Source organism: Protopterus annectens, chromosome 2.part2 (assembly GCF_019279795.1).
Source record: "Protopterus annectens isolate FY-2018-M chromosome 2.part2, PAN1.0, whole genome shotgun sequence".
NCBI lineage: Eukaryota > Metazoa > Chordata > Ceratodontiformes > Protopteridae > Protopterus > Protopterus annectens.
In genome coordinates this window covers 665404125-665420902 of record NC_056730.1, presented here as the reverse complement: position 1 = coordinate 665420902, position 16778 = coordinate 665404125, and the positions used below count along the sequence as shown (strand labels likewise).

Genomic DNA, 16778 nt, shown 5'->3' with positions numbered 1-16778 from the left:
ATGTAGTGTTACTATTATGCAAAAGCCCAGAATTCCCAGACACAAAATATAAAAATAATTAAAACATAAATTAGAGGAAAGAAACATACATACATAAGAAAAAACTGTCACTAGCTTCAAATAAAAAGGTGTATTCATTAATACAACACACTTGTGAAACACAATATATAGATCAAGAAACTTTGATCTGTTTGGAAAAAAGAGCATCTATGGAGGGGCGAAAATATAAACAAAACCTACAGATTTTTATCAAGTATAAAAAGAAATATGGACATGGGAAACAAGAGATTTGGTATTGTGCAATATTTATGCAAAGGAGAAAACCAAATTAATCAATATAAAGAAGGTTGCCTCAGACATTCACTGAGAAATACAGGCAAAGGCATTCAGATATGGAAAATTTCACAACCAAAAAAAATATCACAAAGAGGGATTAGAAAAGATTAGTAAAGTAGAAGTTATAAAACAGAAGTTGAAGTTAGCCTGCAAAGTGAAGGATTTGGTGTAGAAGGTCTAACACAGGTTACATCACAGCATGATGGAGCGAGTCCCCAAAGTAAGGAGAAGCAGAAAGATCAGTAGACATCTAAAGAAATATCGACAAGGGAAAGAAAGAGATTTAATATGGTGTGATATTTATGCAAAGGAGAAAGCAAAAGTAATCAATACAAAAACAGCAGCACCAAAGATATTTGAAGAGAAATACAGGTAAAGGAAGCCAGACATGGAAAACTACAATACAAAAAATAAGACAAAGAGGAAAAGTACAAAAGGAGATTAGTTATGGAGAAGTTAAAGGAACAGAAACTGAAGTTATGAAGTACCTGCAGTGAGGGATTCAGTGTAGAAAATCTAATTCAGAAAGCAACACAACAGGATAGAGCATGGACATCCAAATTAAGGAGAAACCAATGGAACGGGAAGCCACTGGTCAGGTGCCAAATGAAGATATTTTGGAGCCTTCCACAGGAAACCACTATATACGTTCACTTGAAGATGGACAGCAAGGAAGGAACAGGAAACTGTGGAAACTTGGATGCAGTCAATGTTGAGGAGTGATAGGCCAGTGAGTTCCCATATGACACAGCAACAGATGGCACAGGATGAAATTGAAGAGAAAGTGCCAAAGGAAGGTGCTACAGAACTTTATTCAGAATGCCCGCAGGAAATGGAAAACAAGAAATGTGCCCTCAGTTTAGAAGAAAATGAGTTGAGAGGAGTTGCTTGATTTAATAGATGTAAACATACATATTAAGATCAATGAAAGAAATACACTGCAGAAGGTCAATAAAACCCAAAAAGTCAGAAGTTGATAAAACAAATGAGCACAGTAATTAGGACTGTCCACAGAGATCCATGCAATATAACAGAAGTAAACAGGATACATTACTGTGCAGCTATATTAACAACTGATAAAGTTCTACCACAAAAACACATGGCAGTGAGTGAATGGAAGGGGGAAAATCGAATACCATCATGGAAGTATCAAACAGAGAAAGCTATAAAGCAATTAAGACAATAATTGTCACTGTTAGAATAATACAGAAGAGGGAATAGAACAAAAATACTAAAAGATAGGATAAAAGCAATGCGCAGTACTAGAACAGACCAGGATACATCATGCACTATCGCAAATAAACTAAAAATCTCAGCACAGGCAGAAAAACTTAGAAGATATGCAGATAAAGATAAAATAAGAAGTACAAAATAAGTAATTTACTGATGACCCAAGAAAGTTTTATAGAGAAATGGGAAATTAGGTAAAATGAATTGAAAAACTGCCAAAAAGAAGAAATGGATACATTTTGGAGATTTATGAAGACTCCGTGGAAAATAATAAAGATGCTAAATGGAAAGAAGAAGCAAAAGAAAGAATAAGATGTTTAAAGGTAGAGGATATGAAATGGGATGAAGTCACAGCCAGAGAGATTGAAACAAAATTAAGAAAACCCTCTAATTGGAAAACAGTAGGCCTAGATGCAGTACTTAACTTTTGGTTAAAAGTACTAACATCTTTGCATGAAGATTTCGCCATGAGTAAAAACTATTTATATGCACACCCCAAAAAGACACCAACCTGGCACCCTCTAATTGGAAAATAGCAGGCCTAGATGCAGTACCTAACTTTTGGTTAAAAGTACTAACATCTTTGCATGAAGATTTCGCCATGAGTAAAAACTATTTATATGCACACCCCAAAAAAGACCAACCTGGCTAACAGAAAAAAACAATGCTACTACATAAGATTGAACCTGCAAGCTACAATAAAAATTATAGACCAATAACTTGCCTTCCGACGATGTATAAACTATACACTGGAACTGATGCCGACACTTCAGTCATTTAGAAGAAAACTCAATTATGGCAGAAGACCAAAAGGACAATAAAAGAAAGTCATATGGAACAAAGGATCATTTGTTGTTGAATAAAGTCATAGTGGAGAACTGTAAAAAGGGAAGAATCTAAATATGGCATGGATTGACTACAAAAAAGCATTTGATAGTATATCCCACATTTATGGATAAAAAAGTGCTTAAAATGTATAAGATACACCCCTACAATGATCAACTACAATACAGTGACAAAACAGTGGCAGACCACTTTGCAATTAAGCCATGATAAAGGACAAAATTATTATCCCAGTAAAGGGTGACTCTATCAGCGCTGCTATATTGCCGTGCCCTAATCCCACTAAGGTGTCTAGGCCATAGCTACAATTTGGCTCCAATAAAAAAAAAAAACAAAGTGTAAAGACTTATTTCGTCTTTGTCGATGATTTAAAACTGTATAGTTCATCAGATGAGGAACTGAAAGTTGTCAAAACTTTTTCAGATGATTTAAGAATGTCATTTGGTCTTGAAAAATGTGTAAAAGCATCCTTTAAAGCAGGAAAACTGCAGCACCAGGAAAACATCAGTTTAGGACAATAATGCGATATAAAAGAACTTGAGCAAGATGGACTGTATAAATATTTGGGAATTGATGAAGGATCATCAATAAAACATGAACAAATGCAAATAAAACTTCGTAAGGAATACTTTAGAAGACTTAAATTAATCCTGAAAACAATGTTGACATCTAGGAACAAAATCCAAGCCATAAATCAATTTGCTCTTCCTGTCCTAACTTACCATTTTAGAGTGACTGACAGGCTCCAAAATGTGTTGGACAGATTACATAAAAAACAAGAAGGATGCTTCATGATCACCAAATGATTTATAAAAATCAGTGCATACCAAGGCTACATATTCCCCGTTCCAAAGGAGGGATGGGCCTCCTTGAAATTGACTACATGTACAGCTTTGCAATCATGGGATTCCACACACCTGCTTACCTCACAAGACCCAAATGAAGTGAAAGTAGTGAAAGTTTTGAAACACGAGGAGAATAAATCTGGCTTCTCTGCTTAATCTAGCAAAAGATTATTATCAGCATCAAGCAGGAATGGAAATCAAACCAGAAGTAGATAAAAATCAGACAACTGTTTGTGCCAACAAACAAAAAAAATAATATATGGTGAAGGACCAGATGAGAAGGCAAGAAATGTGGAAAATGCATAAATATAGTTTGCAAATAGAAAAAAAAAAACTTCTGGAAGAACCTCATGTTGATCAGGAACAAATGCAAAAATGGTTAAGGAGAGGTGAATTCAAACCAAGAGATGAAGGGTTAATATTGGTGGTCCAAGACAGTGGGTTATGTACACACTGGTTTACAAAGTCCATTGAACATCTGGGAGAAACAGACAAATGTAGGTCTTGTAAAACCGAAATGGAAACAGTCGCAGGCCTCGTTGCTGGTTGTGACATACTAATGGCAGAAGGACTGTATACTGAAAGGCATAATAATGTGGCAAGACTGTTGCACTGGGGATTGTGCAAACATTATGGTACTGAAGTGGCTGAAAAACACTGGAAACATGAGCCACAAAGCACCACAGAAAATGACAAAGTTTACATCACATGGGATCACCCATTACCAACATTTTAAAAGATAGATGCTAGAAAATGGGACATAGTGGTCCATGAAAAGACAAAAGTAGCATTAATCATCGAAAACGCCACACCCAATGACTACACCATCTTGCATACAAAGAGACACAAAGTCATAAAATATCAGGATCTGCAGGCAGAAATGACAGCAATGTGGAAGAAAGATAACCAAACAGTTACAATAATAGTAGGTGCAACGAGTCTTATAAAAAGAATTTACAATCGTATTTAGATACGTTACCAATACATGCAACTCCATACAAAATGCAGGAGTCGTCATTACTGGACACATTGCGGGGGCTGCAAAAGCACTTTTGGCTGACATCAAAAACTGAAACAGTACTAATTTCATGAACTTTACTAGTACTTTGACTTAGGAATGGTGTCCATTCCCATCATGGTATTAGAAACCCAAAATATTTGCAGAAATGAAAAAAAGGGGAGGAGCAGAGGGATCTAACTACCTAAAACCACTGTTGCCACCAGTTTGAACCCTGTTTTTGCTAGTTGGTCTGAGCACTTTGTTGCTGTACTGAATATTTAGCAACATCAGATAAGTGTCACATGGAGTTTATTATTTTACTTTCTTGGTCTTGTATTTTTTTAATCACTACCTAGAGATAAAAATAAGTCTGTGATATGCAGCCAAGTTGGATCAGTGGTCAGATCCATAACCCATACAATGGGGAAGAATGAAAAGGACAACATGAGATCAATACTTAAATTTTTGAACTTATTGAGGTTTGCAGTTGCACATTAAATACCTTTTTTTTTTTTTTTTTTTTTTTTTTTTTTAACACAAAGGATAAGGCAGCACTCCTTCACTAAACATTACTTCCATCATGGTCATAGTACTCCTGCTATCATCATTTCTTACCAATATTGTACTCTTGAATTTTGCTGATGTATCCATACAGAGGGCAGTGTCCAAAAAAGACTAGCATAACTGCTGTCCCGTCCTGCATCCTGACGACATGAGCAGAGTGGCCCACAACAGCATACTGTTCACTGACAGCAGGAGCCATCTGAACCCAAGACTGGTTTTTTATATGAAATACCCAGAGTTGATTGGTGACATTCCCTGTTGAATCAAATTTACCACCATACATGAAGATTTTACCCTAAAGAAAAAAAGAAACAAAAAATGTACACATGAATAACACTCACATACTCAGTACGTAAATATGAATTCTACTCGAGAATAATGTTAGGGTGGACTGCTCTTCCAATTCACATGCAGGACTACTCTGAACTGGAACAGTGGGAAATAAAAAGACTTTGAAAATTCAAGTCTGTAGATTGCAAGCATAATTTTTAGGACATGCTAAAAGATGCATTAAGCATACCAAGGTTTAATACCCCAGACTTTCATGAACATACAATGTACTTTAAGAAGGTCTCACAGTCAAGCACAGAGAGCTGGATACCACAGGCCCTCTCCTCTCCAACAATACGCATTTTTCTTTTCGCCTGGAACTATATGCAATTGGGGATAAATACACACCCATTGCAATACACAAAGTGACATCATACACAGACTACACAAAAAATACAACTTCGTAGGTAACTTACCAAAACAGTAGAAGTTTAAATCACTACTGCAGTATGCATTACTTCTGGGACTCCTCTGCCAGGTGCCAGGTGCCCTGTTCATCTGGCCAATCTTTAAGAGCTCAGGTTCCTTCCTCTTATGCAGCATATGCCTGCCCCTAGGCAGGCAACTGTGTACTACTGGCAGAGATAAGCATGCCTATTCCATCTTCATTGCTTTCTTGCCCCCTAAACATACAAGGCTCCTCATCTGCTGCCATAAGCCAGATACCCTAGGACAAGGTGAAAGGACAACTCAATACACATAAAGCCAAGGTCATGGGCACATGGGGAGGGGACATGACTGTGTTATGGTCCTGCTTATGTTCAGAACTCTACTGTAGTCCAAAAAGTAGTAAGGAGAAGGGATAAGTACAGTGAAAGAGAATGTGCCCCACTCCAGCCCAAGATAAGAGAGAAGAGACCGACAGAGGGAAGGAGTAGTTACTACAATCATTAAGAAAAGCTACCTACATAATTGTACTCCACTCCTCATTAGATAACTGTTATAGTAATCATTACATACGGGAACACTACCATAGCTTAGACACAAGATGAATGGTATGGCAAAGAATGCCTTGAAGGACATCCCTGGCAAACCTTGTATTAGATCCAGACAAGGTGTCCAACTTGAAGTGCTAGGTGGAGATGCAGACTAAGGACCAAGTGACTGCATCTCCTAGCATAAAAAAACATTATGCTGACTGCTGGCCTGGCAGAAACCTTTCAGTGCTATAAAGAAACATACAAATGGAGATCCCTGCAGTGGTAACAAAACAACAGAGCTATATGAACATGGTCTTTTTATGTCACTGGCTGTCCTTTCTTCCTATCACTGAAAAAGATGACAACAGCTCAATATTCCTGAAAGTCCTTGGTTTTATCCAGATAAAACCAGAGTTGCCAATGTATGTCCAGAGAGTTGACATCTACTATCCCCAGTTCTAAGGGCTGGGAAAAAATGGTGGCATCTCACTTGGTGGTTTGACAGTGAACTCTGAGAATAATTTTTAGTTCTAAGGCTTATGTTGTGCATATGGAAAACCAAAAAAAAGAGGAGCCCACTAGTCATTGCTTCTTAGAAAATGTCCTTGCTAAGGCTACTGTTACTAGATGGGCAGTCTGCCAGTAAAGGAACTTCAAAGGTTTTCGCTGTTGCAATTAATGGTTTAAATGTTGTGCAATAAGAGCCTAGGGTTGCCACCTGTCCCACTTTGCGAGAGTCCCTCTTTGGTCAGCTGTGTCCTGCAAAAAAATTGTAAAAATGGCAAATGTCCTGAGATTTTAGGACAAAATTACTTCCTATATTTTATGCAATAGTTGCATAACACAGTTACTCTGTACCTGAACCACCTAAATGTTATAAGAAACAGAATAAGCAACTAAAATGCTACAAGAATAAGCTTTTATTTAGGCAAAAAAGTGAAGTTATTTCCTTTGTACTGGCTGTGGGTATGTTTTGGCCCGCAAAATCTGATGTTTGTACCAAAAATGTCCCACTTTGGGCATTTGAAAAGGTGGCAACACTATAAGAGCCCCGGCATAAGGTTTTGTTTAGTGTGTGTGTGTGCTTGAGTGTGTGTATGTATATATCTATCTCTTTATGTAGACTTCTGCACATACATGCATTCACAGTCAGTAATGGCAGGTATTAGAACATTATAGGTTTTTGAGAGAGTGCTGTAACGGCTGAATACTGGTACTGTTTTCTTATTCACAGTTGCGGTTGTGGTCACACCTTTTTCTTTTCTTTTTTTCAAACAGAGTAGAAGTGATGCATATTGTAATGAAGGAAATATTTGTAAAATAATTTTCCATTTTAAAGTAAAAAGGCAATGAGGCTTGCTTAATAAAAGTTAAAATAACTTTGCTTGAGCTGAAACAGGTAAGGCTTCATCCATCTCTTAGAAGAAGGTTCCTGTTAAAGATTTGAGGATTATAACTGCGATCCTTTGAACTGCAAAATTTTGTCTAGATTTTTGCTTGCTTTTTGTGGTAAACCTCTGAATATTATAATCAGTAACGGCAGGTATTAGAACATTACAGGTTTTTGTGATCGTAACAGCTGAATGACGGTTCCATTTCCATATTTGCGGTTGAGCTGTTTTTTTAATCCAACAAGGATTATAACTGCAATCCTTATGAACTGTGACATTTTGTGTGTGATTTTGTGGACTCACCTATATTAGAGTATTTCTTCTTCCCCAAGATACATGGATATATAAGAAGCATCAATGTAAAAAAAAAAAAAAAAAGACCCCCACCCCCTATTTAGGGTGTGCTCGTGACTTGTCCTCTGCATAAAACACTTGAATGTGTAAAAGGGACTTTATGAAGTGGCTGTTATGAGTGTTAATTCACACATACATTTTTGTAGTTTCAGGACTTGCATTACTGAGTGAACATCTGATAGGAATCCTTAGAAGAGCATACCTGCATATTAAATACTTATGAAGTTCCGATTCCCTGAATAAGAAATTTGACTAGCACAGTGATATTGAGGTTGCTTCACAGCACTTAATTATCTGGTTTGATTCTCACCCGGTGTGCCTGTCCTTGAGTGTCAACATGCTCTCCCTGTATCTGCATGGCTTTTGCCTTGGTCTCCAGTTTCCTCCCACTTCATAAAATATGTCAATATGCACTAAAAAATGTGCGAATGAATAAAGAGAGCTTTATTTCTTTTATATATATATGTGTATATAAATATATATATATATATATATATATATATATATATGTGTATATACACACACACACACACACACCTTATTACATCATTGAATCCCTTCACACTTCTTTCCTGTCCAGCTTCTTTCTTTTTTGTCTTTTAGGATGGGCTCCCTCCATCTGCCTTTGATGCGCTGTGGACTGGTGAGCAGGTTGTGGTTGGCATCCCTTATGATGGTTGTCTATCTTACTTATCTTTCTGTCATTACCTTGCAACCCGATATATAGTTTCTTTGTGCCAGCTAATGAGTCACTGTCCAAAAGCTCATAGAGTGCCTCAATGCCTTGTTCTTTGCTAATACAAGCCCTCTCTTAGTCTCTTTGTTTGCCAACAACTATTTCTTCTTTGCCTGGTCCATCTTTTCTTTTCCTTCTTTTCATGCAGTCCTTTCTTTCTTTGGATGACCTCCTGGGTTTCTTCATTCCACCACCAGCTTTCCTTATGTACCTTATTTCTGTACCAGGCTCAGCTGCATATCTGTTCTATAGTCCTCACACATGCTGTTTTGAGGCACTGCCATCTTCTTTCCTTACTAGGAGGAAGTCTACCTGAGCTGCATGTTGGCCGCTCTTGTATGTGATCTTGTGACTGTTCTTACAACCATGTACTGGCAGCCATCAAACCACTTGCTATGCAGAAGACTAGAGCTGCATCTCCTTTATTTCTGTTGCCCCACACATGTAGACCCAGAGAACCCTCATATTATGTGTGAAACAAAGAGGATATGCCAGTACAACCAAAAACGACTAGTCAGCAGTCCTCCACGCTGACTTTATTGTATTTTTCCAAAATAGTTTAGCTGACAGAAATCAATGACTTAATAAGATCTGATGTATTCCTGACTGTGTACAGATTTATGAGAGAGAGCGAGTGTATGCATTGAAGGAGAGAGTGAGCGGTGTATGAGAGAATGAATGGTGTGTGCATGAAAGCAGTTTGTATGTGTGTGTGAATGCAGCCTAGGGACAGGGACAAATATGCACATTGGGTGGTACTTACTTAAGAAGAAAGTATTGTGAAGCAGTGGTCATCATGCTGAGAATGTATGTAGGGACAGACAGGAAGTGTTAGGTTTCACCTTGCCTGGGGGATTTGGAAACTCTCAGAGCTTATGCATGCCATCTTGAGGTACCTTCACATATGGACAATATTGATGCTACCAGAGGGAAACAGAAAAGAGAAGAGGTGAATTAACCAATGTTGCTTTTTCATGTCTTCCCTTGTATAACTTGTAATATGACTGTAAAAAGACTGCATCTTCTTCTTCTTTCGGCTGCTCCCATTAAGGGTCGCCACAGCAGATCAACTGTTTTCATTTCTTCCTGTCCTCTGCATCTTGCTCTGTCACACCAACCACCTGCATGTCCTCTCTCACCACATCCATAAACCTTATCTTAGGCCTTCCTCTTTTCCTGACAACTGGCAGCTTCATCCTTAGCATCTTTTTCCCAATATACTCTGCATCCCTCCTCAGCACATGTCCAAACCAACGTAATCTTGCCTCTCTGGCTTTGTCTCCAAACCTTCCAGCCTGGGCTGACCCTCTAATATACTTATTCCTAATCCTGTCCATCCTCATCACACCTAGTGCAAATCTTAACATCTTCAACTCCTCCGCCAAGCTCTGACTCCTGCCTTTTGTCAATGCCACCTCCAACCCATATAACATAGCTGGTCTCACTACCCTCTTGTAGACCTTCCTTTCACTCTTACTGGTACTGCCTGTCACAAATCACTCCTGACACTCTTCTCCACCCACTCCATCCTGCCTGTACTCTTCTTCACCTCTTCCACACTCACCATTACTCTGAACTGTTGATCCCAAGTACTTAAACTCATCCACCTTCCCCACCTCTACTCCCTGCAACCTCACCATTCCTCTATCCTCCCTCTCATTCACACACATATATTCTGTCTTAGTCCTGATGACCTTCATTCCTCTTCTCTCTAGAACATATCTCCACCTCTCAGGGTCTCCTCCACCTGTTCCCTACTCTCACTACAGATCACAATGTCATCTGCAAACATCACAGTCCACAGGGACTTTTGTCTGATCTCGTCTATCAACCTGTCCATCACCATTGCAAATAAGAAAGGGCTCAGAGCTGATGATGTAATCCCACCTCCACCTTAAACATCCGTCCCCATAGCAGACCTCACCGCTGTCACACTACCCTGACATATCCTGTACCACTCTTACATACTTCTCTGACACTCTCAACTTCCTCATACAATACCACAACTCCTCTCTAGGCATCCTGTCATATGCTTTCTCTAAATCCACAAAGACGCAATGCAACTCCTTCTGACCTTCTCTGTACTTCTCCATCAACACTCTCAGAGCAAACATCGCATCTGTAGTGCTCTTTCCTGGCATGAAACCATACTGCTGATCACTAATCATCACCTCCCTTCTTAACCTAGCTTCCACTACTATTTCCCATAACTTCATGCTGTGACTGATCAGTTTAATCTCTCTGTAGTTACTACAGCTCTGCACATCACCCTTATTCTTAAAAATCGGTACCAAACACTGCATACTGAACTTAATTGTTAAGACTTGCCTCCTTAACTCCATTCTCAATAACGTACAGCTTTCCATATACTTGTCCTTTTTTTCTTTTACTTCTATGTTATTCCTTCTTGAGGTACTAAAGGTATATCTTTTTTTTCTGGCTAGCTTTTTAAGGTTTTTATTCCAGCAAGAGAAAATATTTCATTGACTAAAGGACATGATTTTGTATAACTGAACTAATTTTCAAGTAAAAACATCGGCAGGCATTATCGACATGTACAATTTCTCATAGCACTTCACCAGTCCAATCTAATTCAAATTTAATGTTACAAATAAAAACAAGCAGATTTTTGCTTGCCTCTCATGGTAAATCCTGCTTTATGTAGTCATCAAAAGGTACAGGAAGATTTGGCCCATAAAGGAGAGACTGGCATGATTCTGGGTAATTAACAGATAAGGACATTCATTCTAGTTTGGAGGGTTTACAAAAGACAGACTGTGGTCAGAGAAGGGTTTAGATGGTTTAGGGCTAAAGACTATACATTGTACATATGCAATTAATGTGGCTTTGAGAAAGCTGCTGGATTGTATTGCATGAAGGGACGAAAGGGGAGTATGAAAGAGCTGAATATGGTAGCGATACGATGGTGACAAAAATTAGAGAGACAAGCATAACCCCTAGTACAACAGGCAATGAATTTGAGGTGGGCATGGGGGAGAAGTCCTTCCTAGTCCATCCAGCACTAGTTGACAGGCAAGTAGGCAGCCACTCCGTTCAAATGAGAGATAAAGTGCATTTGTGTTGCTGGCAATTCATGGATGACTGAAGTCATTAAATAATCATACAAGTTTCAGACTTCACCTTCAGAAAATGCATTGGTAGCTTCATCTGTCTGAATTTCCCATTGCCTAGATGTCGGACGACTTGCAGTCCTGCTTGGGATCTTACCTGTTTGTTAATTTTTGTCCCTGCCTTTTGTCTCATTTTATGTGGGCTTTCACAGATTGAGTTGTTCTTATGTGCCATGTATTGTTGATAATCGGGAGAGGCTAAATCTGGGAAAGTTTTGTGAGCTTGAATAAATCATATCATTCTTAGTTATACAGGTGATTAAGATGAAACTGCTAGTGCAGCTTTACCATTACAGTACCTCTTATTACTTTAATTTGCTCCAGTTAGAGGCTAGGGACTCTAGTGCTCTGCCAAAGTAGCCCAAATAGTTACTTCTACCCAGAAGCCTAGTACTAGAAACATGTACAAAAGTAAAAGTGGGCATTTTCTTTGTGAGCTGCTTCTGAATGTTTGGACCGCTTCACAGCTTCTGTCTTAGCAGTACTACATTACCTCTCTCAGACCATGGACTCTGGAATAAGCTGTCCCTCTGTGCATTTAACTGTCATTTCTAATTTACATCAAGGTTCTAAGTTCTGCCATTGACATTTCTGAAGGCTGCTAAGACCTTTCTCAGGGGTACTCTCATTGTCTGACCTCCTATCGAAAATCCTATCTCACCAAGAGGTTTGCAAATTGTTGAAGGAAAAGTGAGTCTTTGTCCTTTGAACTAGATACTGCGGTAGAATTAAAAATATCTGTTTTAAAAATTATTCATCTAGTGGCCTTTACTTCTGCTAGAAGAGTGTGAAGTATTATAACAAAGGTGAATATTAGTTGCACTGTACGGATTCACACAGAGTTTTGATTTTATCCCATAAAATCTAAACTGTTAGCAAACATGTCTTCATTTTGGTGGTTTAATAGTAGATGTTTTGTTTGGGGAAGCGTTTCATATTGTTCATTGTGCATATCTCAATAGTCTACTGAAGGGGTTGCTTGGGTGAAGTGTTCATGCTGGTGGTTGCACATACTAGGAAATGCTACTGTAGGCTTGTTTGTGGAAACATTTCATTTTGGGTGCATGTATACCTGGACATAATTATGAGGATGTTGCTTGGGAAATAATTCATTGTGTATCAGGGAAGTGCTTGTGCATACATGGTCTTACTGCTGGGCCAATTTGTGTAATTGTTGTGCCTGTGCATACAGAATGCAAACAACTGGAGAGGTTACTGGGGACATACAGAAAGTCAGTCTGCAAATTACATAGGGTTACATCACTTCTGCTTGCATTATTCTATTTGTGATTATATTGCCTGAGTGAGATAAATGTTATCACTAGGTGGCTACTGGCAACATGGAGCTACCATACATTTTGTGAATTTATCCTGGCTTGTCATGTATGGAATTTAGGTGGGAGGAAGGGCTCAGTAATACCCAAGTGTTATACCATTTGACTGAATGACTCGGGTCTTCTCCTTACTGATGATTATGACTCTGTTACATAACCGCTGCACAATGTAATATAATGAATGCCTACTCAACAGGTTATGTGCCGCAATAATCACCTGCGTCTCGGCATTCATACCTTTGCAGTAATGAAAGGAAAGTCATCACATTAGCAATAAGTGGAGTTACAATATAGCAGTTAGTCATTATCACTTTTCTGGGAAAAGTCTCAGCTGCTGTCACAGCTATTCACATAAGTAGAAGTCATTATCATCTTGATGAATTTACAAGCCAGGTTGTGTTTTTCTCTGCTTGGAGTCATTGCAAGCAACCCCCACCCCTCATTCTTCAACTGCCTTACCCTGTTTTTTTCTCTTTACATGGGCCCTTTCTGTGCCCCCTTGCTAGTGTCTGCCCATGCAGTATTTCAGCTAAGGTAAAGTAAGAATGCACATTCTGATGGTGTGTGCATCAGTGGGCAGCACACACAGACACCATGACTGTTAGGATCATCCTGGATGGCAGTGGGGAACTTGGAGACTCTTCAGTTCAGTCCCACTGGGCTGCTTGACACGATATGCATGGTTTCATGTGTGCCACTATGATGCCTTCAGTCCCTCTCCGAAAGGCCACCTGCAAAAAGAAGAGTGTCTAGGTACGTCTTTCTCCAATGCAATGTGGCCTTTCACTCTCCCTCCACTCTGGCACAGTACATGTATGTAGGTCAGTGCAGCAATTAGTAAATTACTTCCGTCCTTGATCATGTAGGTCCATTACTGAATGGGCACATATTAAGAGAAAAAAGTCAGACTGCTGACACTGAAGGAGGTCGTGAGACAGTAGTAGTATCAGCAGTCTGAGTGGGCAGCAGCACAAAATGGTCTAACCAGGTAATGTATTATGATATACATACATATGTACTCTTCCAATAGATCAAACATCAGTAGTAATCGGTTTGCATTTTCTTTCCTGTGCAAATTCGTCCATCTTCTGACACTGACATGGCTTCACGATCAGGAGAACGACAAGTGAGCGTGTGGGTATGTGGCCATTCCTACATTCACTGGGCTGCCAGCCATGCCTCCAAAACTGAAAACCAGTACAACTTCAGCTTCCCACATCCAGTGTGAAGGTATACTGGATTGCAAGAAGAGGTATGCATTGGAAGGGAGTACTGCAGGAAGAGAAGTGTTCCATCTACCCTGAGCCATATTCTTGTGCTGCACATTGGAGGGAATGATGTCATCAGTCAACCACTCGGAAGGCTACGGTTTCAAATCACAGCAATTTTTGAACAGCTGGAGTCTTGTGGCCACGTTGTTATTTTGTGTAGTCTGATATAATTCCTCGGCAGATATGGAAAACAGCAAACAGTCAAAGGGCAGCTCACAAGGCCAGACATTTACAAAATGGGTTCATGCATGGCTTGATGCACAGGGTCGGTGGATCTACAATCTGCCATGAAACATCACCGCTGGAAGATGTTCACCTGTTCAGAAGGAATGGCGCTTCACCTAACTGAAGAGGGCATTGCATTGTTCTTGACCGACCTCCACAACGGCATGAGGAGAGCTATGCAGGATTGGTAACATGCAGCTTGTGAGAAGAATGGAAAACACCCATGACCAAGTAGGACCAGTATAGTAAGTAAAACTCTAGAATGAAATGTGTTGTGTAAATTATATTTATCTGAGTTTGACAATTAACTGTGGTAAGGAGCTGGTGAGGGTGCTGAGAAAGAACAACTGTTTCATGAGAATGCGACGCATAATCTAATGTGCCAGTGACCATCCTGCAATACTTCTTTCTTTAGTCTGCTTTATCAGGCATGTGTAAAGTTTAGATGACAGGAAGGCCTTATTAATACAGAACTTGATCCCTTAGGTCCATTGCTAAATGGACACATGTAAAGAGAAAAGGCATAGGCAGAAACTGCTGACACTGAAGAAGCTTGTGAGACTGCAGTGGTATCAGCTGTCTGAGTGGGTAGCCAGCACAGCTACCGGACAGATGAGATGGCCTTGCCTGCCACTGAAGTACCATGCCTGTCCTGGGTTCATTAGTGATGTATGTCCTTACCTTGCTTTTTCTCTTTACATGTACCTATTCAGCAGTATGTTGGCTACACCAAGAATGTGCATATTTACAATCATATGTGTCTACATGGTAAAACAACTGCTTCTGAATGCTGTACACATTAAAATATTTTACTTTTGTTAGGACTCGTTATGGAAATTATGATTTTTTTTCATATTTTGGTACATAACTTTGCAAGGTTAGCATCAGAATGTGCCAAGTAATACCTCATTTTGAAGACAGTATTGATGGTTCCAACATGGTAAAAGAATGGTGCCTGTATGTTCCACACATGTGTAGATATCAAAGTTTGTTTTAGATTTAGGTTATGGAAATTATGATTTTTTTTTCATATTTTGGTACATAACTTTGCAAGGGAGCATCTGAATGCGTCAAGTAATACCTCATTTTGAAGACAGTATTACTGGTTCCAATATGGTAAAAGAATTGTGCCTGTATGTTGTACACATGTGCAATTATCAAAGTTTGTTTCGGACTTAGGTTATGGAAATTATGATTTTTTCATATTTTGCTCAATAACTTTGCAAGGGAGCATGTCAGTGTGCCAAGTAATACCTCATTTTGAAAACAAAGCAGATCCAAACCAAGAACAAAGTAAAATATCCAAAGGCTTAAAAGGAACAGAACAGACCAACGTGTCTTGAATCAAAATTGACTTTAATAAAGAACAAAAAAATAAAAAGAATATTACATCACGCCTGGAGTCATACCAGGCTTTATCAAGATGAACCATCATTAAAAATTCAGTGCTTAAATAGCTTCTAGTCCAAATCATGTGACTAGAACTCCAATTAATAAAATATGCTAATTAGCCATTAAAACTAGCAAATCACCAGGTTATGTTACAGACTTAAAAAGTTGCTTTGCAATGCTGTCAAAATTAAAACAAGTACATCAACCCGACCAGCCAAACTTGTAATATCTTAAGATAACATTAAAAAGTTTGTTTCGGACTTATGCCCATATCTTTGCAATGGAGCATGGTGGTCACACAAATGATGCATCATTTTGAAGCTGGCATTCAGATGCACAACTTGTACACTGATATGTAGCTCCGTCTGTTACAGGTTAAGAGATATTATGCTTTATTTATCAATTATAAGAAATAATATATTAATCATATTTCTGTGAATATCTCAAGAAAGGAGCATCACACAGTAATGATTAAGGTATCATTTAAAGCTGACATTCATACTAACAAATTCAAATTGTATGGGTCTGCATTGTACATTGACCCAGATATTGTGCTTTGCTTTTCCAAAAAGGTAAAAAAATATGCACAATATCAACATTCCTTGCCAAATATTTTAATAATGAATTTGATATGCACTATCAACATTTACACTTTGGAAAGGTCAATGTCTGCTGAACAACTTTCGCGTCTACATTTTTAGTCTAGCTCTTACAGTTAAAGAGTTATGAACATTTGTTTTCTGTATGGTATTAGAAATGGATTTTCTGAAAATGAGCTCAGGCTGCACTGTTGTTCCTATGGTGGAATTAAGCAGGCAGCTTTTTCAGAGCTGCTCCGGAGTGAATGAGTTAAGCAATCCAAAAATATGCTACTGA

At 38.8% G+C, this 16778-nt stretch overlaps 1 protein-coding gene across 1 annotated transcript in view; it reads right to left on the bottom strand.

The window, feature by feature from the left end:
* The window catches only part of ATRN (attractin), a 2639854-nt gene that overhangs the window by 2270444 nt on the left and 352632 nt on the right, over window positions 1-16778 (bottom strand). The window contains exon 6 of the mRNA XM_044064458.1: window positions 4870-5113. Within this exon, the coding sequence (XP_043920393.1) occupies window positions 4870-5113 (244 nt within the window). The remainder of the gene's footprint in view (window positions 1-4869; window positions 5114-16778) is intronic.